Here is a 26593-nt window from a genome sequence, read left to right on the forward strand (position 1 = left end):
AGTAATCATCATTTTGTCTCTAAAGGGCAATGTTTGTATCTTGCAGCTTCAATAGGTACTACCCAAAAACTGGATTTTTGGTGGAGCATGTGGATAGTCCCCCTTCTCCACCGGTGGGAGCTTTTGGGGGCAGTGATCCCCCATGTGCGACATGTATGACATCACTTTTGCATTTACCCCAGAAGTGTTGGCATTACAATGGGGACGCTCCAGCACACTCCCCAAAAATCTCTATGGAAAACATGAGCGTTTTTGGGAAGCGTGCTAGAGCGTCCCCATTGTGATGCCGACACTTCTGGGATCAACGCAAAAGTGACGTCATCGCATCAACTGTGGGATCGCTGCTGCGAGCAGCCCGGTTAATTGGCGGGCAATTGCCTGCTGGAACCGGCAACTTGGTAAGCCTACACATGGAACATACTGCAGCTGCAAAATGTGTGTTGCCCTTTTCAGACAAAATGGTGATCATGCATACAGTGGTCCTTCTAGTATATCGGGTCAGAGATCCAGAAATGCAGCAAAGATGCATTTGAACAGGCTGTTTTTCAACCCCTTCTTGCCAGAGGGTAATTTTACCTTCGGCTTGCAAGTGCTATAGAAATACAATTAATATCTCTTAAGAATATAAAGTGTAGTAACTCCACAGCACCTGGTACCAAAACAAAACAGAACTTTATAAGTACATAAGCGAGGCCTGGTCTGCAATCTGCTAGGCCATAAGCAGCCACAACTAACAACCCAACAACCCAAGTGAAAAGTGAAACTAAAAGTGAAACTAAAGAAACTAAAGCAAAGGCTTTACCTTACGGGATCACATTAAAATAACTGCACCATGAAATAAGTAGGTGTGACCCGCTTTGGGTCCCCATTAGGAAGAAATGAGTATAAATACATCAGTAATGGAGGTACTCTGCTCCCATCAACTGTTTCATAGCTGGGCTTTTGAGTTCTGACCCTTTGTTACGGATAAATAAACAGACCTTTCCCATCGTCACAGTTTGCTGGTGTTTCAGACTCTCATTCACAGCCGCTTTAAATTTCCGTTGCACTGCTTTGATTTCCTTTCAGGAGTGCTATCGTTAGCTTCATTCCTGGCTCTAATCACGCCCCGCTTATAGTTTCTCTCTACTGAAACAATATCCCACCTTCACACCGCCCGTGTCACCCATGCTCCACTTCCCCCAAGAGGTGAAAAGCTCCAAAGGAACTGCTCCTGGTTTGAGTTTTCGTTGTGTGGAAGAGGATGTTGGGAGACCTACAGTGCCTTTGGATACCTACTTTGTTTACAAACACACAAGCAGAGGACATTGAAAGCAAGCTGACATGGTACAGACCCCCTGTTCCAAGGGAGAACCGCCCCGTTCGGCAGACCTCAGCAAGAAACAGTTTTCTCACTGTGCTATCCAAACTGCTAAACTGCCAGTTTCTCTCATATGCATACTTCATGCAGAGGCCTGGTACAAGAACCCACCCCTGCAGGTAAACTGTCCATACAAGAAGCATGCTCCATCTAAAGACCTTTTTGCCTGACCTGGATAGCCCAGGCTAGCATGATCTTATCAGATCTTGGAAGCTACGCAGGATTGGCCCTAGTTAGTATTTTGATGAGAGACCACCAAGGAGGACCAGGGTCATGATGCAGAAGCAGGCAATGGCAAATCACCTCTGAACATTTCTTGCCTTGAAAACCCCAAGAGGTCATCATAAATCGTCTTGAGACTTGATGGCACTTTCCACCACTACTACCATAGACCTTTTCAAACTAATCTCACAGCAAAACTCACAAGGATAATATTAAACACCCCAGTGGTACCACACAGCTCACTCCTCACAAAGCTAAAGGAGTTCTTTAAATGAATGAACGGCATTCGTACTTTTTACACAGAACAAGTAGGAAGTAGTTTTAAAAAGTACTTATAGCGCATGAACACAGCATCAAATTTAACACAAGGAAACAGTTTCTATACATGTGGGGAAAGACATTTTCCCCCTAGACCGAAAACTTTAGCTGAAATAGTATATTCACAAGTTGCAATGAAAAGCTGTTTGCAAATGTTTACAAAGAGAATACAGTGTTAAGCAGTTTTTTTTGTGTGTGTGTGTGTGTGCTAATGCTAGCATCCATCCCCACTCTTGGATTGTTTACCTGTAATCATTTGCGGCAGACAGGAACACCACCTTACATCTGCAATTCCAAAATGTATACAAGTTCATGGTTGTTCAGGAAACTGGACGCATCCTCAGGGCAAAGTCAGCAGACCAAGGCTGAAGCAACATTCCCTCGTTTGAAACCATTTAAATTTTTAATTCAGACTTTCCTGAAACGCTGCTGGAGTTCTCCTCCCGTCCGCACGCTTTACAAGCCAGACTGGAAGCCGTTTCCAGGCTTTTCCGGGGTCTATCTAATCACGATCAAAGTCAACTTGCTTACACAGTCGGCTCCGACGACACAGTGGCAAAGGTCTCCAGAGTTATCGGGCTTTCTTTTTTGTTCAAAGCAAAGCTTTTGCCTTGGAAAGAACTTCCTACCATATGCACTTTCTCAGTTGTTGACAAGTGGGCAGGTCTCTTTTCAGAACTGGAAGCTGTGCTTCACTCCTGCCCAGTTTCTGGGCCCCTCCCACAAAGGAAGCAAAGGTAAACAGGATTAACTAACACCCACACGTCACAATTGCTCAGAATCTATCACGCATGTTTGCTTGCTTGCTTGTATCTGGACATACAAGAAAGCAGGTGCAATTGTTAAATTCGTTTTGAGAGGAGCAACTAGTTTTGAGTGAAATGTTTTTCGAGGAGAATTCACCGAGGGCTATCTAAATCCTATCTCAGGGAAAGAATTTAAAACTTTTTACGCTAATGTTGCTATTTGTTCCACTCAAAAGCCGGTTAAGCCACAAAGGAAGAACCCGAACAGCATTCCTGCATCTCCAGGCAAAGCCTCCTTACCAGGTTTCTCCTTAACCCTTTCACCGGCAAAGCACACACACAGGTACACATAATGTAAGCTTCAAACTGGGAGGGGGGGGGAGGGAAATCACATCTGACAGGAATGCCCAGTAAGCCCTAGGCCTTTGAAAAAGCAAATACCGAGACAAAGTACCTTTTTGCCCTTTCTGCCTCTCAGATGGCATTCCTTTCCAGAATGAGGATGAGACTGTTGATATTAAACAGGTATTATAACACCCCCCCAAAAATATTGCTAACTCTAGAAATAGGAATCCTTCAACGCGTAATTACAAATTCCCAATGAAACTTTATATATTATTCCACCCATTTTAGGGTGTGTGTTTGTTAATGGCAAAAAAGGATTATGACTCCCTGAAGACACATGGCCTTGCGTCCAACAATTTCTTTTGTGGTGTTTGAAGCCCATATAGTAATAAAACGGTGGACTACTATAAAAATACCTGTACAGTTGTGAAAGTAAACCAACATAATAGACCTCAGGTATGTATGACCAAGCCTTCAAGGTGAATCAAAGCAATTCCTGGGCTCGTTTTCTTGTAGTTTCTTCAACCAAAATGCTACAGTTGGCCAATTATCCTTACTTTCAAGATGATGGGTATGTATGTGCAAGCAACAGTAGTGGTCTTGAGCGGGAGATTTCAAGAACAGTATTTTTCTGTGTACGTGCTATTTTCACAAAATTAATGATGAGCCCCTTTAATTTTCTTTCCAGCTATTAAAATATCTACACCCAGTGCTACGTGGCTCTGATGTTTGTATAAGCACTTTGGCATGGACATGGGAGTTCGATGATTACCCCTCTAACTTAGTTATTTTGGTCACTAGTACTGACAATCCATGTAATTCTGCACTCTGTTGACAAGTGGGCAGGTCTCTTTTCTAAGAGCTAGTTAAAATCTAAGACAGAGAACAGATTAAAGACTAGGCTATAACGATTTTCCCTGAGACACTATGTTTCCATGGAAAGGGAGATTCTTCAAGAGAAAATACTCAAACATTAAATCTTCCAAAAGCACTGGCAAACCACCTCTGTTAGTCTCTTGCCATGAAAACCCTAAAAGAGGTCGCCATAAGTCGGCTGCGACTTGACGGAACTTTACACACACACACACACACACACTGGATAAAACAGCAGTAACGCTGCTACAGTAGTAATCACAATTAAACTAATTACATTACCAAAATCACTGTTCTGTTACAACTGCATTAAGATTTCTAGTTGACAAAAGACTGAAGCCCTTTAATAGCTAAAACTAACCTAATACAATTGATGGTAGCTCTTTATAACCATCAAGCTCCCTCACACCAAGTCAGACTTGTTGTTCCATCTAGCTAAGTGTTGTCTATCCCAACTAGCGGCAGCTTTCCAGGGTCTCGGGTAATGAACAGTCTTTCTTAGCCCCTTATGCACTGCTCTGGAGCCAAGCACACCCCTTCAGTACTTTCAAAGGCCCCTAATCTCCACCACCACAAAAGGTATTTCAGTTACATCAGAGTCCTCAGACACTCCCAAATTCCTTCGTACTTAATAAACTTTCAAATCATGCTAGAGTTAAGTAGGTCTCCTACCCTTAATTCCCAAGGGGGACACTGTGCCTTTAAAAGTTACCTTGCAGAAATTCAGGAAATACTATTTTTTTTCTTGAGAGCAACTGAAGGGGGCAGGATTGTGCCTGCTGAACTGCCTCCGGTCCATGAGCTGCAAAAGGCACCAAACTTCAAAAATTCAAAAAGAATAAGAGGTCTTCTCTGATTTCAGACATGCACTGCAGATGCCAATATGTCTTAGGGTATGGTCTAAACAGACACGATATAGTAATCTTGCTGAAGGTAAAGCACAGCTGGGTCTGATCAAGTAGCTGGGTACCCAAGGTTGGATAGAAAGAAAATATATATAAATACTGAAAATATAATTTATTCCAAGCTGTATGTAAAGGTTAAAAATATTTAAAAACATTAAAATAGCACAATGGCATTTCCTAGGGTTGATACCTGTAACCACATACCAAACGCATTTCGGTCTATTGGGCCTTCATCAGTGGTTAATTAAAACTCATGTTAAGCCTGCACACATTTACAGAAATAAATACATACATACATATACAAACAGTTCGAATCTAACCAGGCATGTATATAGGTTGTAAAAATCTATTACCAATTACTCAAAACATCTGGTCTGAATGGTTCAGGTTGAAATACCGGTTTGTATATGTTTCTCATATACGATGTGTGCACTTATTAACCTAGTAGAGCAGGGTACCCAGGAACCTAATGCAGTACCCAGGAACCTAACGCAGACTGCCCTGAGTTTCTGACGCAACACAGATGGGAATTAAATTAAAACCAATCTTCAGATTTTTGCCATGACATGAAGGCTAAAAATGTGCTCTTTTATGGGGGGGGGGGGGAAATTAAAATAGATTTTTCAGGATTCTACTGAAGCCTCCAGACGCCATTAAAGAGCATATCTCCATGGGATGATTCTTGCTTGAAGATTCTGAGGTCACCTGCCCACCCCCTCTACCCCAAAAATCTTTCTCCTTGCACCTTCCAAATCATATAATGACATTGTTTTGATTTCTAGCAATGTTTTTACTAGCCCTAGTTCCCTAGCTTTGTAAACAAAATCTCACCAAGAAGTTCAAAGCACTACGCAGATACTTCCCCATACCATCACCTCCAAAGCCTGAATCTACAGCTTTATGGGCCCTTTTCAACCATCCCTGGCACTGTGACCACATGTATGGATCAAGTGTGCTACATGCAATTCTCTTGACTGCCATTTATCCTAAAAGGGGAAAAATGCATGGATTTTCTACCTCAGTACACACATACCAGACCCCAGATTTGTGTTGTTAAACTGGAATACATGTGTCGCCTCTCCCATAAGAAATGGTGCTCTCGTATTGCAGGAGGATTATATGCAGCATGTTTGTCCCCTATGTGTGGTTAAATGTAATGAGTAAACAAAAGATATTCTCATCATCGTCTACAACAACGACGAACTGTACACCCTGCCTTTCTGCCCTGATCAGGGCCTCCAAGGTGGCAAACAGATTAAAAACATACACAATAAAAACATACCTTTAAAAAAACATTGAAACCAAACACAAACAAACACATCATTGGAAAAACTCAAAACCAAGCTAAAACACACACCCAGTACAATAAAATACACAGGGAGGCTGGAAGGACAGATCACTGAGGGAACACCAGGTGAAATTCAACTTGCTTACACAATCTTTAGACACTGGCAGAAGACAGTAACAGAAGGGGAGAGGCGAGTCTCTCTGGTGAGAAAGTTCCAGGGTTTTGGTTCCATGGCCGAGAAGGTGGCTTCTACCCACCTCATCTCAGAAGGTGGGGGCACTCGAAGCATGGCCTCAGAAGATTACCATACAGGGCCTCAGAAGATTACCAGCACCTCAGTGTTCCCAGAAACAGATTGAGAACCAGTGTCGATGGGTCAAGACTGGAGTGATGTGGTCCCTACAACTCACTCCTGGCTGCAGAGTTCTGCACCAACTGAAGTTTCCAAACACTTTTTCAAGAGCAGCCTCCCACAAAAAGCATTGCAGTAATCTAATCTAGCCGTAACAAGGGCACGTGCCACAGTGGCCAGATCTTTCCTGCCAAGGAAAAGCTACAGCAGGCTAACCAGTCGAAGCTGGTAGAAGGTACTGCTAACCACAGCTAGGGTTGCCAACCTCCAGGTACTAGCTGGAGATCTCCTGCTATTTCAACTGATCTCCAGCTGATAAAGATCAGTTCACCTGGAGAAAATGGCCGCCTTGGCAATTGGACTCTATGTCATTGAAGTCCCTGCCCTCCTCAGGCTCCGCCCCAAAACCTCCCACCAGTGGCAAAGAGGGACCTGGCAACCCTAGCCACAGCTGCCACCTGCTTATCCAGCAGTAGGCCTGGGCCCAAGAGCACGCCCAGACTATGAACCTACTTCTCCAGGATGGGTGACACCTTATATCCCGTGTCAAAGCTTCCATTCCTTAATAGCAGTTCCATCTTGTCAGGATTAAGCTTCAGCTTATCAGCCTGCATCCAGTCCAGAACTGCCTCCAGGCACTGGTTCAGGGTTTCTACGGCCTCTCTGGGATCAGCAAAAGTGCAAGATAGAGCTAAGTGTCATCCACATTGGTGACAGCCCAGCCCTAATCTCTAGACTACCTCACTCAGCAGTTTCATGTGGTGGTGGAAAGTGCCGTCAAGAGACATTTGGAGGTGGTTTTGCCATTGCCTGCCTCCATGTGAGCTGATTTTGAAAAATATAAGGGACAAGATAAGAGCCTTGTGAGACCCCACAGGTCAAAGTCCAAGGGGCTGATCAGCAGCTCCCCCAGTACCACCTTCTGAAACCTATCCTCCTGGCAGGCCTGGAACTACCGCAAAAACAGTGCCTCCTGGTCCCAACCTGGAAAGACAGTCCAGAAGGTGACCAAGATCAATGGTAACTAAAGCCACTGGGAGGTCCAGGACAATCAACAGAGTCACCCTCCCTCTGCCATCTCCTGGTGCAGGTCATCCATAGGGTGACCAAGGTCATTTCGGTCCTACAACCAGGCCTGAAACCAGATTGGAAAGGATCCAAACAATCCAGTTCATCCAGGAATGTTAAAGTTGCCCAACCACCACCTGTTCAATCAACTTGCTCAAGAATGCAACATCTCAGACTACTCGATTGTTATTGATCCAAGGTAGGCTTCTTTAGCAGTGGACACACCATAGCCTATTTCAAGGCTAGGGGCAACCACCTCCTATCTCAAGGAGGCATTAACCACCTCTTTGATGCAGTCAGTCAGCCAGCCCCACTCCCAGTAGATTTAAGTAGCCAGGAAGGGCAAGGGTTATACAAACAGGTGGTAGGCCTCAAATCTCCAAGGACCCCATTTATATGCTCAGACTGAATTAAATTGAAACAATTGGAGAAGTCGGCACCCTGGCACCGCCTGACTGTGTCAGCCCTAATGTAGAGTCCAAGTCGTTACAGAGGCCATAGACAGAATGTTTAAAGTATTTATATTTATTTATTTTATTTGACTTATAACTCGTCCTTTCCCGGCAAAGCCAGGATCATGGTGGCTTCCAACATAATAAATCACAATATATGAATATAATATGGGATTAAAACTTACAATTTAAAACCAATTATCCAGTTTAAATTTACAAGAAGGCATCCTAATTCCATGATCTGCCTCATAAAACAATTTTCCTCAATGGTGAGGCGTGTCATCTTTATTTATAGACCATACTTTCCATAAAAAATACTCAAGACCAAATGAATTCCAGCCCTTACAAGTTCTTCAATGAACCTCTGTGAAAGAAATATCTGGGCAGATTTTATTTTACTTCCTTAGACCTCACACAAAATTGGCACATAGCAGTGTGTATGTTCAAAATATTTTTAAAATCTTTTTAAAAACGTGCTTACATAGAAAGAGTGGAACCTTGCAAAAGATGGAATAAATTGTGAAATGCCTGCTCAAAGGACCTGTGCTAAGGGACATAATGGCAATGCTGCTACTTTGTGAGGTAGAATTTAATCAAGAAACTGAGAATAAATCATCTAGTGCAGGCATACCCAACCACTCAAAATCTTACCTTATCCAACAATGCGTTCTGCCATAATCGAAAGAGATTGAGGTAGCTTCTGTCTCTGGAACTGAATGAAGTGAAGAAATACTGCAGAGCAAAATGATAATCCACATGTTGAGCTATTATAAAATCCTGAAGTCATACATCCCGGCCCTAAAGACAAAGCACACTAACCTCCATTGATTAAGCTTCACACACACACACACACACACACACACACTTTCTTCAAAACATGACACTAAAGAGAAAATTCCACTGGTATGATAACTTTTGAAAATGATTTAAAGTGCTGGATATTATTACCTCTACAGCCGGAGGCCAGGGTACTTTTAAGGGCCAACTGGTCCCACAAAATGAACAATGAATTGGATCACCTTTGTAGGCTCTGCCTCATGTGCCACCTAGGTGGTCACATGACTGTCTTCATTGTGGTGGTATCTCAGCTACAACACAAATACCTCATAGTAGGGTTGCCAACCTCCAGGTGGTATGGCAATCAAATAGCTAGCGCACTTGTGGTAAAAAATAAAGTTCATAAGCCTATATTTTCTTGAACTGTATAATATCTCGGCAGTTAGTCTTAATCAACCAAAATTACAGTGCAATTTACGATCCAGAACTATGCCTTGCTTGTACATACAAAGTCAAGGTCAGTATACAAAAGCCACTGAATAATATTTCTTAACAATGCTTGTAATCATAGCAATTGTTCTTCTCGTGCTGTTGGTGTTTTATTGCTCCTGTAGTGCTGCTGATGTTTATTGCTCCTATAGACTATGGGGGTTACTGCACTTTGTATTCCCAGCAATGTATTAAGAGTTTGAAAATTTTATAAAAAACATCGCTTTAAAAGGGTTTTTGGATACCACAGCTTATAAATGGTTGGAAGACATCTTCACAGCTAAAGGGGCCAAACAAAGTGCGAACATTATTTTTTATAACGTTTTCAAACTCTTAATACATCGGTGGGAATACACAGAAAGTGCGAACAGTATTTTTTATAACATTTTCAAACTCTTAATACATCGCTGGGAATACAAGTGCGGTAACCCCCTATCTCAGGAAACCTAGGCTGAGAGTGCAGTCTACAAATATTTTAATTAATAAAAACAAAGAAACAAGGTGGGGCTAAATTACATAATCAGCCCTTTAACAACCTAAAAAGGTTAACAGTCTAGTTTTCCAATCATTGGTACAGAGCAAGACTGACATTTTCCACATGCACACATAATCCACACACATGCATGCACACACACAAAATATCAGCTTCCAATCTGCCAACACAAATACATTCGTTACCAGTGAAAATCCCTGTCCACTGAAAACTGTATGAGTGACTTGTCTTGCTCTCTGCTGGATTAATGGCCATTACAAATGTGTGTGTTACATAGCTGCAATGGTTAGCCTCAAAAATGTCCAACTTTATTTTCCTTTTTAAAAGTCAAGGTGTATTGCACTATGGATACACCAAATTTCAGCTTTCTGTTGAGGAAGTGTCCCAATAAATTTGGTGCCCCAATCAGCAAGTAAGGAAGGCTTATGTGACTTGAGAGAATGGTTGCAAAGCCCCGGCTGCTGACGGCAACATAAGAGTTCTTAGCATAGTTTCCCGCAATTCTATAGCTACCTCTTCTCGCTTCTGGGTAGCTCTAGGAATCACCATGAACTCTATGGTAAGGACTTCCTGTAAGTAATCAAGGCCTTATTTTTTTATTAATTTTTCACCTGGGGCACTGCCCCCCCCCACAACCCTACTTTAGAGATATAACAGGGGGTTGTTAGCTATATTTGTGTCTACAAAATATAGTTGTCCAACACCTAGGGTTGCCAACTTCCAGGTACTAGCTGGAGATCTTCTGCTATTACAACTGATCTCCAACCGATAGAGATCAGTTCACCTAGAGAAAATGGCTGCTTTGGCAATTGGACTCTATGGCGTGGAAGTCCATCCCCTCCCCAAACCCTGCCCTCCTCAGGCTCCGCCCCCAAACCCTCCCACCAACACCTCTCAACAACCAAATGTACTGACCGATTCTGGAAAATGCACAAATTTGGGCAAACCTCAGAGGAAAGGAGTTGCTGCTTTAAAAAAAAAAAAGTGGGAAGCAGCATCCAAGAATACCTGGCTATTTGATCTGTGAGTCAGCCTCAGCTATAGGGAAGAAGGCTGCATATTACATCTAACCACATGCTTCTAACAGAGGTGCAACTCTACATGTTTGTTATTCTGGCTCATACATCCAGCATGCTGACCAAGGTAACTCAAATTAGAGAATGGTGCGCTACATACATTTTAATGAAAAAGTCAACATTTAAACAGCAACACACCTTCTCTCCTTCAGTGGCAACCTGGATGGCGTTTGGGATGAGCCGAGCTGTCTTCTCCTTTGTCATGAAGGTTATATCCTTCAAGGCAATAGAAATCTAAAGTGCAAACACACATACACACTGAAGCATACAGAACAAGCAATGTGAAACAGAAACTCAGACTTCAAGAGAGAACTCGGAAGGTATAACACAGCTAACATGGATAATCACCAATGTTAAACAGTGGTTTTCAAACTTTTCTCCTCCAAGGAATCCCCACCTGCATCTACTTGTCTACCGTGGAACTCTTGGGTGCTGCAGGAGATTTTGCAGTATATTCTAGGCCAATGGCAGTCAGCATCTCCAGATCCAAGTCCCACTAAGCATGGAACCAAGAGAACCGCAAACTTGTAACAGGAAGTAATCTGTCACCAGAATCACATGACAGGAAGTAGGGGAACGTTATGACCTCACCAACATCAAGCCCCAGTGTCTGGGTAACAGACCAGGAGAACTGGGACCTGGAAACACAAGCTTGCCATAGTGTCGAACAAAAGAAGTGTCAACAACACAGCGGAGTCTTCTCCAACCACTTAATGACTTTGCCACATCATCCTGCTGTTCCTCTCAGGGTGCGCAAAAGGGAGTCAGCAGGCATGACTCATTCTCTATGCATGTACGTTAGCAGCAGGCTCTTCCAAAAGGCAGCAAAATTAATAAATAAAAGTTGTTTCTATAGGAATTTGTGACCCAGCAGGTAGGCTCCATGATCCACCTCAAAGTCCAATCCATGGGTTGAAGACCTTTGTTCTACGTCACATACTTGTTTATGCAGGGCATTGGCTAGGTCTACTGAGCATTATTGTCATCCTGTGAGAACTGAATCCTGAATATACCTGGCACCCCCCACCCCACAGCTGCACATTGCAGGGGGGAAATTGACAGAGCTGGGTTATCTGCTTTTTATGGAAATTTGTCCACTCTTACACTCACACTGTCATTGAGGAACCCTGCATAGCCTTCCTCAGATTCCACATTTTAAAAACCACTGATACAGGATTGTCACCATCTACCAGCTTCATGAGAGGCAACAACTAAAAGTACTGCCGCCTGACTGAGCAAGCGGTACCTGTTGAACAGCTGCCCATTACTGGGGCTGTTAAAGGCACAGATCCTCTGCACACACAAAGAAGTGTACGAAGCAGCAATATACCTGTACCTAACAAGCAAAGCTATGCCAAAATAAACTAGGTGATAGTGGGCATCATAAAAAGTATCTCCATCTATTCTCCGTTGTTTTTTATTTTAATTGTATGTTATATTTCACGAACAGGTGTTCTTGAAAGAGGATTTGACCTTATTCAGTCAGGGCCTTAAAACAGATTAAGAAGTATGTTCTTCGGTTGACACCATGGCCAAACTTTCCAACCATTAAGATTATAACCAAAACATGAGTGGTCAGTTCAGCACAGAATGCTGTACAACCTCCCCTTTGATTTTGTGACACAGAGATAAGTTTGGAGTATCACTTATGGCATTTATCATGCAACACTTGGGAAATCTGCACATTAATCTAAGATACCAAACAAGACTTCATTCTGATAATTTATTAATACACCCCTCACAAGAAACTAAAAATATCTCAACAAACAGTAAACTGTGGAGCAGATCTCTGAAGAGATCATTACCACATTGTACATGCAACACACCAAATCTTACCAAATCTTACCATGGTCTCCCATCGGAATATATTGCTGTAGAAACACAGCCAGTTTTCCGAGATATACAGGCGTCCTTGAAGGAGGATATCCTTCTGGAGGGCACAGGCATAATCTAAAGGGGGAAAAAATAAGATACATGCTTGTACGATGAACAAGGCTCAACTAAGCTCAGATTTATATGATTAATAAATGCCATACTCCCATTGGACTTCAGTTTGTTGTTAAAATCAAGGGGATTTCTTCCAAACATTTTATATTCAATGCAGTTTCTAACACTACTTTTTAAAAGAACTGGGTGCAATTATATTGTGCAGAGGAAAAATAGCATGTGATTCCTCACCAAACCTACATGATTTTAAAACTATGTAAAGTGGTTGAAAAAGGAGTTCCTATGCTGAAAAAACACAGGTGCATGTTGCCCTGAACACTTATGCATATCTAAAAGTACAGCAAAATAAAACAGAAGTCTACAGAAAACATAAAGACTTAGCAAATTGATTCCAACGTAAGCTTGGGTGATTCAGATTGCTCTTCTTCAGATGTGTATGGACTACATTATCATTTTACAGTAGACTTGCCATTCCCCTGCTGGGGTGGAGGATCCCTTAGTGCTGCCCCACTCAGCATGGCAGCAGGTAAAAAATTTCCGGAAAGCAGGGGGAACGTTGGTAGTGTCCTGACACGCTGACATCATTCTCCATTCACCTGGAAGTGATGTTAACACATTGGCAGGGGACGCTCTAGCATTTGGGCAAAACTTGTCCAAATGCCAGAATTCCCCAATGATGCACTGACATCACTTTCAGGTGCATGGGTAGTTTTGCCAGCTCTGGGTTGGGAAATACCTGGAGATTTTGGGGGTGGAGCCTGAGGAAGGCAGGGTTTGAGGAGGGGAGGGACTTCAATGGAATATAATGCCATAGAGTCCACCTTCCAAAGCAGCCGGTTTCTCCAGCTGTACTCATCTCTGTTGCCTGGAGATCAGTTGTAATAGTGGGAGATCTCCAGTCACCACCTGGAGGCTGGCAACCCTTTGCACAGGGAGTGATGTCAGCGTGTAGCCGGTAAGTTCCCCTGCCCGTTGCCAGGCCTTGCCTGGCAAGCCTACAGAAACCTTTAGGTTTGACTCCTTGCCAAAAGGGACTGGAACTAGTTGGTGTTCCTAATGACTAGTGAGAGGTAAGAAGTTTTCATGGAGTGTAGATATAGAAAGATCCAATCAAAACATTGATAAATCCATTCCGAGTGGTTGTAGAAGATGGGCAGAATTAGGATAATAAAACAGAAATCCAGGAACACCTTAAAGACTAACATTTATTCCGATATGAGTTTTTGTGAGTCAAAGCTCACTCCTTCAGACGCTATGAAGAAGAAATCACTCGCCACATTTTATAGGGAAAATTACAGAAGCTGGGGAAGGGATTAGTTGGGGGCAGAGAGAGGGTTGGTATGTATCCCATCACAAATCTTTCAGGTGTGAAGCAGATTGAGTTGTTGCACATAATTTTACACTTTGTAGTTCTCTTACAAAGGAATTTTAAAGGGAGATTGGAAAGAGAAACTGCTGAATTACAGTTGATATTCAAACTAAAGTCAATGCATTTACCTGGGCTGAATAAAGACCTTGCATTCATGGCCCATTACCAATGCTGATTTCTCCACACCCATCTCTCCCCTGGACATCACAGACTCTATTGCATATCACACCTAATCCAATCAAGCCTGCTATTCACTTTTACATACTGTTCCTCTACTTAAAAGACCAATGGATTCACATTCTAGCTGTATCTGAAGAAGTGAGCTGTGGCTCACGAAAGCTCATACCCTACCAGAAAATATTTTTGTTAAGTCTTTAAGGTGCTACTGGACTCTTGCCCTTTTTGACTAGATATATTGATAGTAAGTAAGGAAACATACGTGTTTAAACCAGGATGAGAGGTAGTGTTTAGTTTCTTGATGAGGTCTAATTCAGCGCTTTTGTGTTGTATATTCCCTTTGAGGTTTTTATTTTATTTATTGGTAGAACAGTGACTTTCAGATCTGCAATAGTATAGTAGGTATACTAGCTCTGGCTCACAAAAGTTCATGCTGGAATAAACGTTGTTAGTCTTCAAGGTCCCAGTGGAATTCTATTGTATTTTGCTACAACAGACTAACATGGCTACCCCTCTAGGAGAAGGATTACTATATGATACAACAAGATATTGCATGACTACTGCTCAAGGAGAAGACTCAATTCACATCTCCAAAGGGCAGGTCTTCTTGAGCAACGCCAGTGGGTGACTCACTAGTGAATTAGCATCCGGTTTGTTTGTCAGTATACCATCAGAAGTCTTGTAAAAACAACTATAGGGGTGAGGAGAGCTAAGCTCACACTACAGGGGGAAAAACTAAAAGTAGAATTTAACCCATTGCTGGTTGAAAGATAACACACCATGAGGCAGTCATTACAATGAAAGTTTAATAGAGAATTCAAGCACTATAGGGCTCAGCCAGTTTCCCAGCCAGATTCCAGCATCGTATTTCACACCTGCAGTTTCTAAATTGGATCGCTAATCCGTTTGGATGGCACCACCCACTGAAGGAGTACCTTCCCTTCCCTGCCAGAACAGTGCTACTCCCTCCTAGGTTGATTCACAGGGCATGGTCATTTTAACAGAACCAACAAAACCCATCAGCATCTCAAGCATGTTTTGTGAGTGTTAAAAGACTCATAACTGAAAGCTATGGTGACACCTCATGACAAATGTCTGCTGACTTGTCATACTGACGTATGCAGCTTTTTGCCATAGTTGCGTGGTGCTCCTGTGAGAGCTTCCCAGCTTGGAAAACCTTCTAGACAATTCCCATTTGCCGTAGCATCCAAATGCAGAACTGGAATGGGTTTAAAATCCTGGTTTGTGGGGAGAAAGCAAATTCCAGTGCATGCATTTGGACATCAAGACAAAGTGGAGTGCAAAAACTTTCCTCATTGAGAAGCCTTCAACCAATCATACTTTACATGTGAGGGAAAGAGAGAGAAGAAAGCAAGAGGGCACTCCCTCTGCCCCCCCCCGTTCCTACAGCAATATTCAGCACAAAGCAACACTTTAGAACAGGGAAGGGTCCCTGGTAAGGTTGCTGACCTCCAGGTTGGGCCCAGGAGTTCTCCCAGAATTACAACTGATCCCCAGGCTACACAGATCATTTTCCCTGGAGAAAATGGCAGCTTCAAAAGCTGGACTCTACGGCATCACGTCCCTGCTGAGCTCCCTCGCCCCCAACAACTCTGTCCTCCCCAGTAGGGATGCCAACCTCCAGGTAGTAGCTGGAGATCTCCTGTTATTACAACTGATCTCCAGCCGATAGAGATCAGTTCACCTGGAGAAAATGGCTGCTTTGGCAATTGGACTCTATGGCCTTGAAGCCCCTCCCTAAACCCCGCCCTCCTCAGGCTCTACCCCAAAAATCTTCTGCCAGTAGCAAAAAGGGACCTGGCAACCCTACTCCCCAGGCACACACACACACACACACACCCCGAATCCCCAGGACTTTCCAAAACTAGCATTAGTAACCCCAATTGCTAGTCCTGGGCTTCACAAAGACTTGAGGCTTGCTGTTCCTCCTTTAAAAATAAAGAGCTAGCCATGATTCTCTTCTTCTTTAAAGAGGACTTGTTCCATTTTCAGCACTGGCCAAGGCCTCCAACTACTTGCCTCGTATTTTAAAATCGGAATGCTTCATTTGAGGATTGGGTTCTCAACCTCCAGGTGGGCCCTAGAGCTCTCCCAGAATTACAACTGATCTTCAGAGGACAGAAGAAATGGCAGTTTTTGAGGGCTTACTCAACATCCCCACCGAGCTCCCTCCCTAAACTTTGACCTCCCCAGGCATCAACTCCAGATCTCCAGTAATTACCCAAGCCAAAGCGGAGCACAACTGTTTAAAGACAAATTCTAACATTGTGGCAGGACACAATATAATAAGACTTGGAGGTCAGAGTAGGCCCCTTTTAAACGAATAATTTTCTTTTGAATACCAAGTTATGATTTTGCATTCTCCTTGACTGGCAGAATTTGCATTGGATGGATGAGCCTACTGTTAATCCAGATGTTTAATTTATTCTTCAAACACAGGATGATTGAAGTATGCCAACTATCTCTCAAAGTGTCAATTTGCTTTCTTTTATTACATCAGTACAAACAGCCGCTTGTGAACTTAATGATAAAGTGGTTGGTTGGTTTATTGCAGATCCTACTAATAATCTGTTTCATGCGGGCTATTTCAAGCAGTAAAAGCTCTTTCCCCTCCAAGTTCATGGTATGAAATATTGCTGACATTTCAAGAATGGTTTTAAACAATAAAACCAAGTTAATTTCTGACATGGACACTTCTGAAAGCTGTTCGAAATGCACATGTAAAGATAAGAGGATTTGCAAGGGCCAAGCTAAACGAATAAGGATTTGCAGGATGTTTTGAGAGCAAAAGGGGGGGGAATATCCAGAAGAGTAAAGACTGCGTCAAACACAGAGAAATAAAATGTAAGCATATAAGGAACAACTGAATTAAAATTAGCAAAGTGTTGTAATCTAACATGTACCTTTGAAAGCAAAGGACAATCAAAGACCTTTTTAAAAGTACTGCTTGCGTTGGGGGAAAAAATCAACACAATTGACCACTCACAGAAGCTGCTCGAAGATAATATTGTGAACTGAATCTTTGCAAGAACAGCTAATAAAGGATGAAAATATTGTTGAAGGCTTTCACGGTCAGAGTTCATTGGTTCTTGTAGGTTATCCGGGCTGTGTAACCGTGGTCTTGGTATTTTCTGTCCTGACGTTTCGCCAGCAGCTGTGGCAGGCATCTTCAGAGGAGTAACACTGAAGGACAGTCTCTCTCAGTATCAAGTGTGTAGGAAGAGTAATATATAGTCAGAAAGGGGTTGGGTTTGAGCTGAATCATTGTCCTGCAAAAAATAACAAAGGTAATGTGCTAATCATTGTCCTGTAAGTATCCAGATAATGTGCTAATGAGGGTGTGGTATGTTAATATGGAACCATTGTATCCTGAAGTGATCTGTTAATGTGTGAAATCCAAAGCTAATCTGCATGGCTATTGTTGACTGTAGTCTTTGTTAGTCTCCACGGTTACACAGCCCGGATAACCTACAAGAACCAAAGGATGAAAAGGTTTATTCTGCTACGACTCACCACCTTCTAATACAAGTACCTGCTGTTTTAAGCATTATCAGCAAAATGAAACACTCACATTAGAGCAGGTAGCTTAATCAGTACTAGAGGCGCCACATCAAATACTGGTAGGCTTACAGTAGGGTTTCCAGCTCCAGGTTGGGAATTGCCTGGAGATTGTGGAGATGGAGCCTGAAGAAGGCGGGGTTTGGGGAGGGACTTCAATGCCATAGAGTCCAATGGTCAAAGAGGCCATTTTCTCCAGTTGTAATAGCTGCCACCTGGAGGTTAGTTAACAACCACAGCACGTCAGCTGGTTGTTAACTTTGTTGATTCAGCATAGGTATATTGTTTCTGCTAAACAACCTGGAGGTTGGCAACCCTACTTACCAGGTGCCTGCTTAATGGTGGGCAAATTCCTGGTAATTGTTGCCGATTCCCATCGATACTCATCTGGTTGGTGGGTAGAAGCAAAACAAGCAGGCAGGGTTCTTTGTCGCCATGTAAGCTATGTGAATATTTCTTATCCCCATTTTGCAGAAGAGAGGTATTGGTGAGAGAAGGACTTTGTCTAAGGCCACCTAATAAATTCATGGCAGAAGCAAGGGTCGAATCTGGGATTTCCTGATTTACACTATCTCTTAGCAACTGTGCTATACCAGCTTTCACACTTGTAGGAGTTTAAATTAATAAACAGGCCCTTTCTTTGGATCCTAGATTGCCCTTCTGGATTCCATTCCAGCTGTGCTTTCAGATTTCTCTAAAGCCACAAAATGTAGAAATGTACCTTTTAAAAGAAAAAGAAAGGGGCCATTCTGGGGATTCCAATAATAGCAATAATAGTAGACCCACACTACCTAGCCCATTAAAGTGCCTTACCTACAACAAGCCTTTCCAAATCTGGCAGGTGTGAGAACTGTCTTTTAAATTCTTCATTCCTGTATTTGTAAGAAGAGTTTGAGATCTGCAAAAATGAAAAGTTTTAAAGAATAAGTGTAAGCATATTTTTTTAGTCAGCTAGGATAATAACAACAGAACAGTAAAATAGCGGGAAGCACCACAAAGGCAGGGCAGGAGAAGGAGAGAAGGTCAGCCTGATGGGAAACCACTGTAGGGTTGCCAGGTCCCTCTTCACCACTGGTGGGAGATTTTTGGGGTGGAGCCTGAGGAGGGCGGGGTTTGGGGACAGGAGGGATTTCAATACCATAGAGTCCAATGGCCAAAGCGGCCATTTTCTCCAGGGGAACTGATCTCTGTCGGCTGGAGATCAGTTGTAATAGCAGAACTCCAGCTGCTACCTGCAGGCTGGCAACAGTAAACTGTTGTGTTATGACCACCTGACAGCCCTAGGCGACCTGGTGCAACAATGAGAGGTGCGCAGGAGTGGAGTGAAAGCGCACATGCAGGACACTGCTATGCAGCCAGGAACAACATGGAAGTCTCTTGACACCCATTTTGGGATAGCAAACCCATGGGGCTTGCTCAGGCATGCCTGCCTGCCTCCCTTAGGCCCTTGGCAGATGGAACCCGGAGAACAATGAGACCATACCAAGCCCCTTTTAGCATATGTTTTAGTTATCTCCTTGCAGCAGATATGCAGCCCCTTAATCCTCCTGGCAATCAAGTTCAATTCAGAGAACTTGGAATCCTCCCTTTGTCCTTGACCAGATACCCAGCTGAGCTAATAGAAGTGCACATCTGTTTGCCCAAACCTATCTGAAACATCCTACTCCTTCCTGGGAAACATCTTGAGCCATGTTCCCTCATCTACTTTTCTACAGATAACACTTAAAGATAATTCAGGGGCCTAATGCACTCAGTATATACTGTTATCCAGGTTAGATGGCACCTCAGACCTCCCATTTCGGCTTGGAAATGCTTTGGAAGCGCCAGACATCTGTTTTTCCCTGAAATGCCTATACCACGATGTATTTCGTTATGTTGTTTCAAAACCGGCAATCCATACGCTATTCAGTTCTCCTCCCCTCTTTTTGCAACACCCAATGAAAAGCCTTTCTCCTCCCATCCCACCTTCCCCCTTCCCCCTCCCCCTCCCATTTGCATCCACCAATCATTATTGTTACTTAATCCCCCGAACCGAAAAACAGCCGAATTTCCCGATTCGGCAGTTTTTAGTTCGGATGGAACCAAAAAAGGCAGGAAAATGGGGAGCCGAATTCAGCGAGTTCGGGGTGTTCGGCGAATAAATTCAGCAAATTTGGGGTTCGGCGGAGCAGCATAACCATCAGTTAGTAAGCAGCATTTAATCGGTGGCCAAGCTGGGCCTTCTGCTGGCCAATCAGTCGCGATTGAGTGCATGAGCCCAGCTGCTGCGCGGCCCGGGGAGAGAAAGAGAGAGTATCTGTTTGTGTGAGAGAGATCCCCCTTGGGGGGAGGAGCGTGTGCACATTCGAGCCATTCTGTGGCTGCAGGGGGGGCATTTTTTGGGGTAGAGCCCCCAAATTTTCAGCATAGCTTCAGAGGACCCTTCTTTCAAGAACCCCCAAGTTTTGTAAAGATTGGATCGGGGGGGGCAAAATATGGGGCCAGGAAGGGGTCCCCCCCACCCTTAATGTGCATCGCCCAAAGCTCCCAGCCCCGACAAACAGCTAAGCTGCGGGGAGCAAGGGCAGGGCAGGTGCGAAGAAGATGGAACAGAAGACATCCACAGTAGGACCCATTTTGGGGTTTTTCTCTATAATTTTTCTCTGTGTGTGTGTGTGGGGGGGAAGCAGAGTCTGTGTGTGGGGGGGGGAGGGAGCAGTTTCTGTGGGGGGGGGAAGCCAAAGGGGGCTTTTGCCCATTCTGCCTGGGGGGGTGCCCCCTCGAGTCTCTCTCTCCCTGGTTTGAGGGGGAGGCTTCAGTTGTGTGTCCTCAGGTTTTCCCTCATTCATAAGATCGGTTAGGTCTATTTTGATGCTTACTCAAAACTGGTTTTCAAATTGTGACTTAAAGAATGCATTTGCCTGGTCCCGAGTCTGATGCAAAAGGGGAAATTCCACCCCCTCCTGCTCCTTATGAATAGCTAGCGTGCTTCTGTCCCTTTCCATGGTTTGCAAACTCCCAGGCGTCACGTGTTGCTTTGCATGGTTGCAAACATGTTGCTTTGCATGGTTTGCATGGTTGCAAACGTGTTGCTTTGCATGGTTTGCAAACTTCTTTGCACCTGCCCCGCCCTTGTTCCCCCCAGCTCAGCTGTTTGTCGGGGCTGGGAGCTTCAGGAGTGGGCGGCAAGCTCTGCTAATTGCAAACCCCCATTGTCAGAGATGCACATTAAGGAGGGGGTATCCCTTTCGGGGCCCATATCTCAGCCCCCCCCGACCCAATCTTCACAAAACTTGGGGGTTCTTGCAGGAAGGGTCCCCTCAAGCTACGCTTAAAGTTTGGGACCTCTACCCCAAAAAATGCCCCCCCGAGCCGCGGAAAGGCGCGATTGTGTTTTTAATGGCTTTATTCGGCCAAATTTTTCCCCGAACCCCAGCACAGACATTAAAGCCACTAGGTTGCCAACCTTTTAATGAAAGCAGATATTTCAAATACTTAGTTTCTCACAGGGTCCACTGCCTTTTTCCTAGCATTGTAGAATCTAACCCCTCTCACCATGTGTAGCCATGGCTGTTACATTATTAACTTTTCCCTGCTGTTCTTACAAGCTAACCGAGAGTTCAAGCACTCTTCAAGTGTCAGTGTACTCCTGTTTGCTAAAAGTGACTTTAATCTTGGGACAGTTAATTGAAACAGTTACAGAAAAGTTAGATTAATCACTTCTTAATACAGGTTAAGAGTTGAGATTGGCCTTTTGTCTTGCTATATCAGATGCAACTCATATGTACTTGCTGGTTTGATCATTTGCACTGGTGTTGGTTATCTCATATTAAGAACCAATCACTTATCTAGATATTAATCTAGATTGATATTTTTCTATGCATATGCTCTACTGCAGGCGTGGGGAACGTCAGGCCCGGGGGTCGTATCAGGCCCGCGAAATCATTTGGTCTGGCCCTTTGTGGGTCCTGGCAGATCTCTAGCTCAGAAGGATCTAAGACTGGCGATCTGCCCCCTCCCATGGACAGGAATAGCCTCTATTCAAGGCAGATTTGAGTTTGTTTTGCCGAGAAAATGAACCTTTTTTCCCCCTTGCAGAAGAATCATTAGCTATGGAGCTGCTAGGACCGCCCAAGAAACTGTGTTAACCCTTTCCCACCCAGGCCGTGGAGAAACGTATCCCCTCTGCACTACAAGAGGGCTGGGGGCGGAAGTGGCAACAATAGAGGGGTTAAAGGGGGCAGAGCCAGAATGCGTGGGGGTGAGTTCTAAGTTGATAATTTTGTATGGCCCACGAATGATGTTATAAATATCCAAATGGCCCTTGGCAGAAAAAAGGTTCCCTACCCCTGCTCTACTGTGATAAGCAGATCAGATTTCTCTGGATATAAGTCTGAGAATAAGATCAGGTGAGATTTCTGGGTGTGTAATTTGGGTTTTATAATAATCCCTAAGAGGAAGTGAGACAAAAAGCTGAAACTTGGTTTGTTTTTTAAAGTATTAAAAAGGTAAAGGTAGTCCCCTGTGCAAGCATCGGGTCATTACTGACCCATGGGGTGAGGTCACATCCCAACATTTACTAGGCAGACTATGTTTATGGGGTGGTTTGCCAGTGTCTTCCCCAGTCCTCTACACTTTACCCCCAGCAAGCAGGGTACTCATTTTACTGACCTCGGAAGGATGGAAGGCTGAATCAAGCCAGCTACTGGAAACTGACTTCCGTCAATATCAAACTCAAGTCGTGAGCAGAGCTTTTGACTGCAGTGCTGCAGCTTAACACTCTGCGCCACGGGGCTCTCCTTTTAAACTATTACTCACTATAATATGATTAAGCAATGTTAGGAACGTTGATAATTTTAGCACTTGTTTTTACAGTAATTGTAGGGTTAATTTGTACATGCTTGTATTTCCTACTGTCTTACATAAGAGAAATACTTCTTTTTTCTATAAAAGATAAATGTCTCTACAGGTTTTTTTACTTGTTTTGCAGGTTATAGTTCAAAGAACCAAACTCACCCCCTGCTTCTTTGTATTATCAGATTTAAAGATGGAAGGTAGAGAACTCTGCTGCTAAATGGTTCGCATAGGCAAAGCCTTTTAAAATTGTTTAGTCGAGATTCTCTAATTGTATGCGGGAGTAACCTCTTGTTACACATGAAAGTGGCCCAGAGTGCTAAGGCATCATACTGCTGCAACAGAAACACACATGAATCTGCATTATATCAAGTCACACTATTGGTCTATCGTAGCCTAGTTATTGCCAGGTATAGCTAGAAGGACTTGGGCTGGGCTTCTCCAAAATTTCTCCTATCTAAGATTTTTTTCAGTGGAGATACCAGGTATTAATAGTAGGGTGTTCTGCATGTGGACTACGTGCTCTAATATTAAGCAAAGTCACAAACAAAAATAGTCGTGACAAATTTTATGCAGTGGCTAAGATTGCCAGCCTCCAGGTGGGGCCACAATTACAGATGATCTGCAGGCTACAGAGATCAGTTCCCCTAGAAAACTGCTGCTTTGGAGGGTTGAGCTTCTCCTCCACCCCTAAGTCTCCAAAGAATTTCCCAGCCCAGAGTTGGCAACCTTGTCAAGGAACCAGGTCCCACCCTGAGCTATCTAACAAGAATTTCCCAGTTTTTCCACAGGCTCGAACTGACCAGACAAAGACAAAGGGGGTTGGTGTGCCTTCCCTATCAAGAAAGTCTGAAGCCTGGGACTTTTCAGTTTTAGAAAAGAGATGACGAAGGGAGGACATGATAAGAGGTTTATAAAATTACAGACAGTGTGGAGAAAGTTGACTCCCTCTTCCCAAATACTAGAACTCCAGGGCATCCAATGAAGCTGGTGGGCAGTAGATTCAGGACAGACAAAAGGAAATACCTCTTTACACAGTGAGTGATTAAAATGTGGAATTCGCTGCCAGAGGAAGTAGTGACGGCCACAGGCATAAATAGCTTTAAAAGGGTATTAGGTAGATTCACTGAGGATAGGTCTATCAGGACTACTAGCCATGATGACTAAAGGGAATGTCCACAACTCAGAAGCGGCTAGCCTCTGAATCCCAGTGCCGGGAGGCAGGGGAAGGCCTCGGCCTTTAGGCCCTGTTGTTGGACCTCCAGAGGAACTGGTTGGCCACTGTGTAAGACAGAATGCTAGACTAGATGGACCACTGGTCTCATCCAGCAGGGCTCTTACGTTCTTAAAGACCACAGGTCACCTTCAATATGCATACTTGCAAACCCATACATTGTGGGGGAGTATGTTTTCAAGGGACATGACTTTGCACCTTTAAAAAGCTTGCAGCAGAATAGTGAAACCAAGTGGAGTTTGAAGGATTAAACTTTTTTATTTCTTCCACATATGATCCCAAAGCAAATGGGAGACTGCTTGAGCCTACAATTTGCATTTTGAGACAGAATAGAATACATTGTATAGCGAGGCGTAACTCTCCAGAAATATATCCCCTTTCATACAAAACAGAGTTGCCTGATGAATACATGCAAGTTATTTTGGCTGTATATTTTCTTCCATGAAACACTGGAGCCATAATAGACTTTTATGAGTGGTGTTCCTGATCGAGCAAATAAGACCTTGTGCAGCCATGCCATTTATGCCAGGAACTTTTATTTATGTCCAACACTATGGTTATAATTTCTATCAAGCTTTTGGGCAATTATAGTATGATAATTTTTAACAAGGGCCACGTTTCTGCGCATGCAAAGTTTTCTGCACGCTGAGGGTGATTTTCCTGCCTCTTCCCTCCTGTAGAAGCCTGAAATGCCCTCTGAAATCCTGTTCCTGACTAATCATTCTCCAAGAACAGGATTTGGGGAGCATTTCAGCATTATGTTGGAGGCTGGAACATTGCCCTCTCTGGACATAAATCCTTGTGCCTGCAAAAACATCTAGTATGGAGCCAAGTTTGTATTTTGCACGTAGTTAAGGTCTGCTCAAGTAATAGAATCATAGAATCACAGAATCATAGAGTTGGAAAGGACTACCAGGGTCATCTAGTCCAACCACCTGCACAATGCAGGACATTCACAACTACCTCCCCCCCACACACACCCAGTGACCAGAAGATAGCCAAGATGCCTTCCCTTTCATCATCAGCTTAAGGCCATAGAATCAGCATTGCTGACAGATGGCCATCTAACCTCTTCTTAAAAACCTCCAGGGAAGGAGCGCTCACCACCTCCCAAGGAAGCCCATTCCACTGAGGAACTGCTCTAACTGTTAGAAAATTCTTCCTAATGTCTAAATTGAAATTCTTTTGATTTAATTTCAACCCGTTCATTCTGGTCCGACCTCCTGGGGCAACAGAAAACAACTCAGCACCATCCTCTCTATGACAGCCTTTTAAGTCCCACGCAATAGCCAAGACACAGGCAAAGCTTCTTTCATGCTCAGTTATGAAAAGGAACATATGCTTTTGCAGGAACATCCCCTCGAGCGCCTCAGCTGCTTCCTCAATAGTGACATTCTTCTTAATGGGAGAACTTAATTCTGTCTAGATCAATACAATGCCGAAGAGATATTCCAACAACAACAAAAACTGCAGGGAACTGTCACAAAATACTCCAGCAACTAATCATGGAGTTAACTGTATTGGAAGCATGCAGTCTCAATTTCTGGTGATTTACACCTCACTATAGACACACTTATCTCATGCATCAGCTGCCTGCATACATGCTAATGGACAGTAGCAAGAGCACCAACTGCACATATGTATTTAGTATAAGGCTCAGCTATTTAAGTACAGTGAGGGAAAAAAGTATTTGATCCCCTGCTAAATTTGCCCTCTGACGAAGAAATGACCAGTCCATAATTTTAATGGTAGGTAGCTGTGAGAGACAGAATAACAACAGGAAAACCCCCAGAAACCCAGAAGACAAAAGACAGAGATTGATGTGCATTATAATGAGTGAAATAAGTATTTGATCCCCTATCAACCAGCCAGATTAGGGTTAGGGTTAGGGGTCTGCTGTCGACAGAAGCAATCAATCCATCAGATTCCAAACTAGCCACCATGACCAAGACCAAAGAGCTGTCCAAGGATGTCAGGGACAAGATTGTAGACCTGCACAAGGCTGGACTGGGCTACAAGACTATTGCCAAGCAGCTTGGTGAGAAGGTGACAACCCTAACCCTAACTGTCAACCTCCCTCGGTCTGGGGCTCCAAGCAAGATCTCATCTCGTGGCGTTGCAATGATCATGAGAACGGTGATGAAGCAGCCCAGAACTACATGGGGGGAACTTGTCAATGATCTCAGAGCAGCTGGGACCATAGTCACCATGAAAACAGTTGGTAACACACTACGCAGTGAAGGACTGAGATCTTGCAGAGCCCGCAAGGTCCCCTTGCTCAAGACAGCACATGTACAGGCCCATCTGCAGTTTGCCAATGCACATCTGAATGACCCAGAGGAGAACTGGGTGAAAGTGTTGTGGTCAGATGAGACCAAAATCGAGCTCTTTGGCATCAACTCAACTCGCCGTGTTTGGAGGAGGAGGAATGCTGCCTATGACCCCAAGAACACCATCCCCACCATCAAACATGGAGGGGGACATATTATGCTTTGGGGGTGTTTTTCTGCTAAGGGGACAGGACACCTTCACCGCATCGAAGGGACGATGGACGGGACCATGTATCGTCGAATTTTGGGTGAACACCTCCTTCCCTCAGCCAGGGCATTGAAAATGGGACGAGGATGGGTATTCCAGCATGACAATGACCCAAAACACACAGCCAAGGCAACAAAGGAGTGGCTCAAGAA

General features: G+C 43.8%; 1 protein-coding gene across 1 annotated transcript in view; it reads right to left on the minus strand.

Moving 5' to 3' along the window:
* Positions 1-26593, minus strand: part of GRAMD1C (GRAM domain containing 1C) — a 76337-nt gene that overhangs the window by 31401 nt on the left and 18343 nt on the right. Inside the window, exons 5-8 of the mRNA XM_056858165.1 lie at positions 18650-18734; positions 12611-12714; positions 10903-10998; positions 8581-8661 (exon numbers count right to left, since the gene is read on the minus strand). Coding sequence (XP_056714143.1) covers positions 8581-8661; positions 10903-10998; positions 12611-12714; positions 18650-18734 — 366 coding nt within the window. The remainder of the gene's footprint in view (positions 1-8580; positions 8662-10902; positions 10999-12610; positions 12715-18649; positions 18735-26593) is intronic.

This window comes from Euleptes europaea, chromosome 12 (genome assembly GCF_029931775.1).
Source record: "Euleptes europaea isolate rEulEur1 chromosome 12, rEulEur1.hap1, whole genome shotgun sequence".
NCBI classification, from domain to species: Eukaryota; Metazoa; Chordata; class Lepidosauria; order Squamata; family Sphaerodactylidae; genus Euleptes; species Euleptes europaea.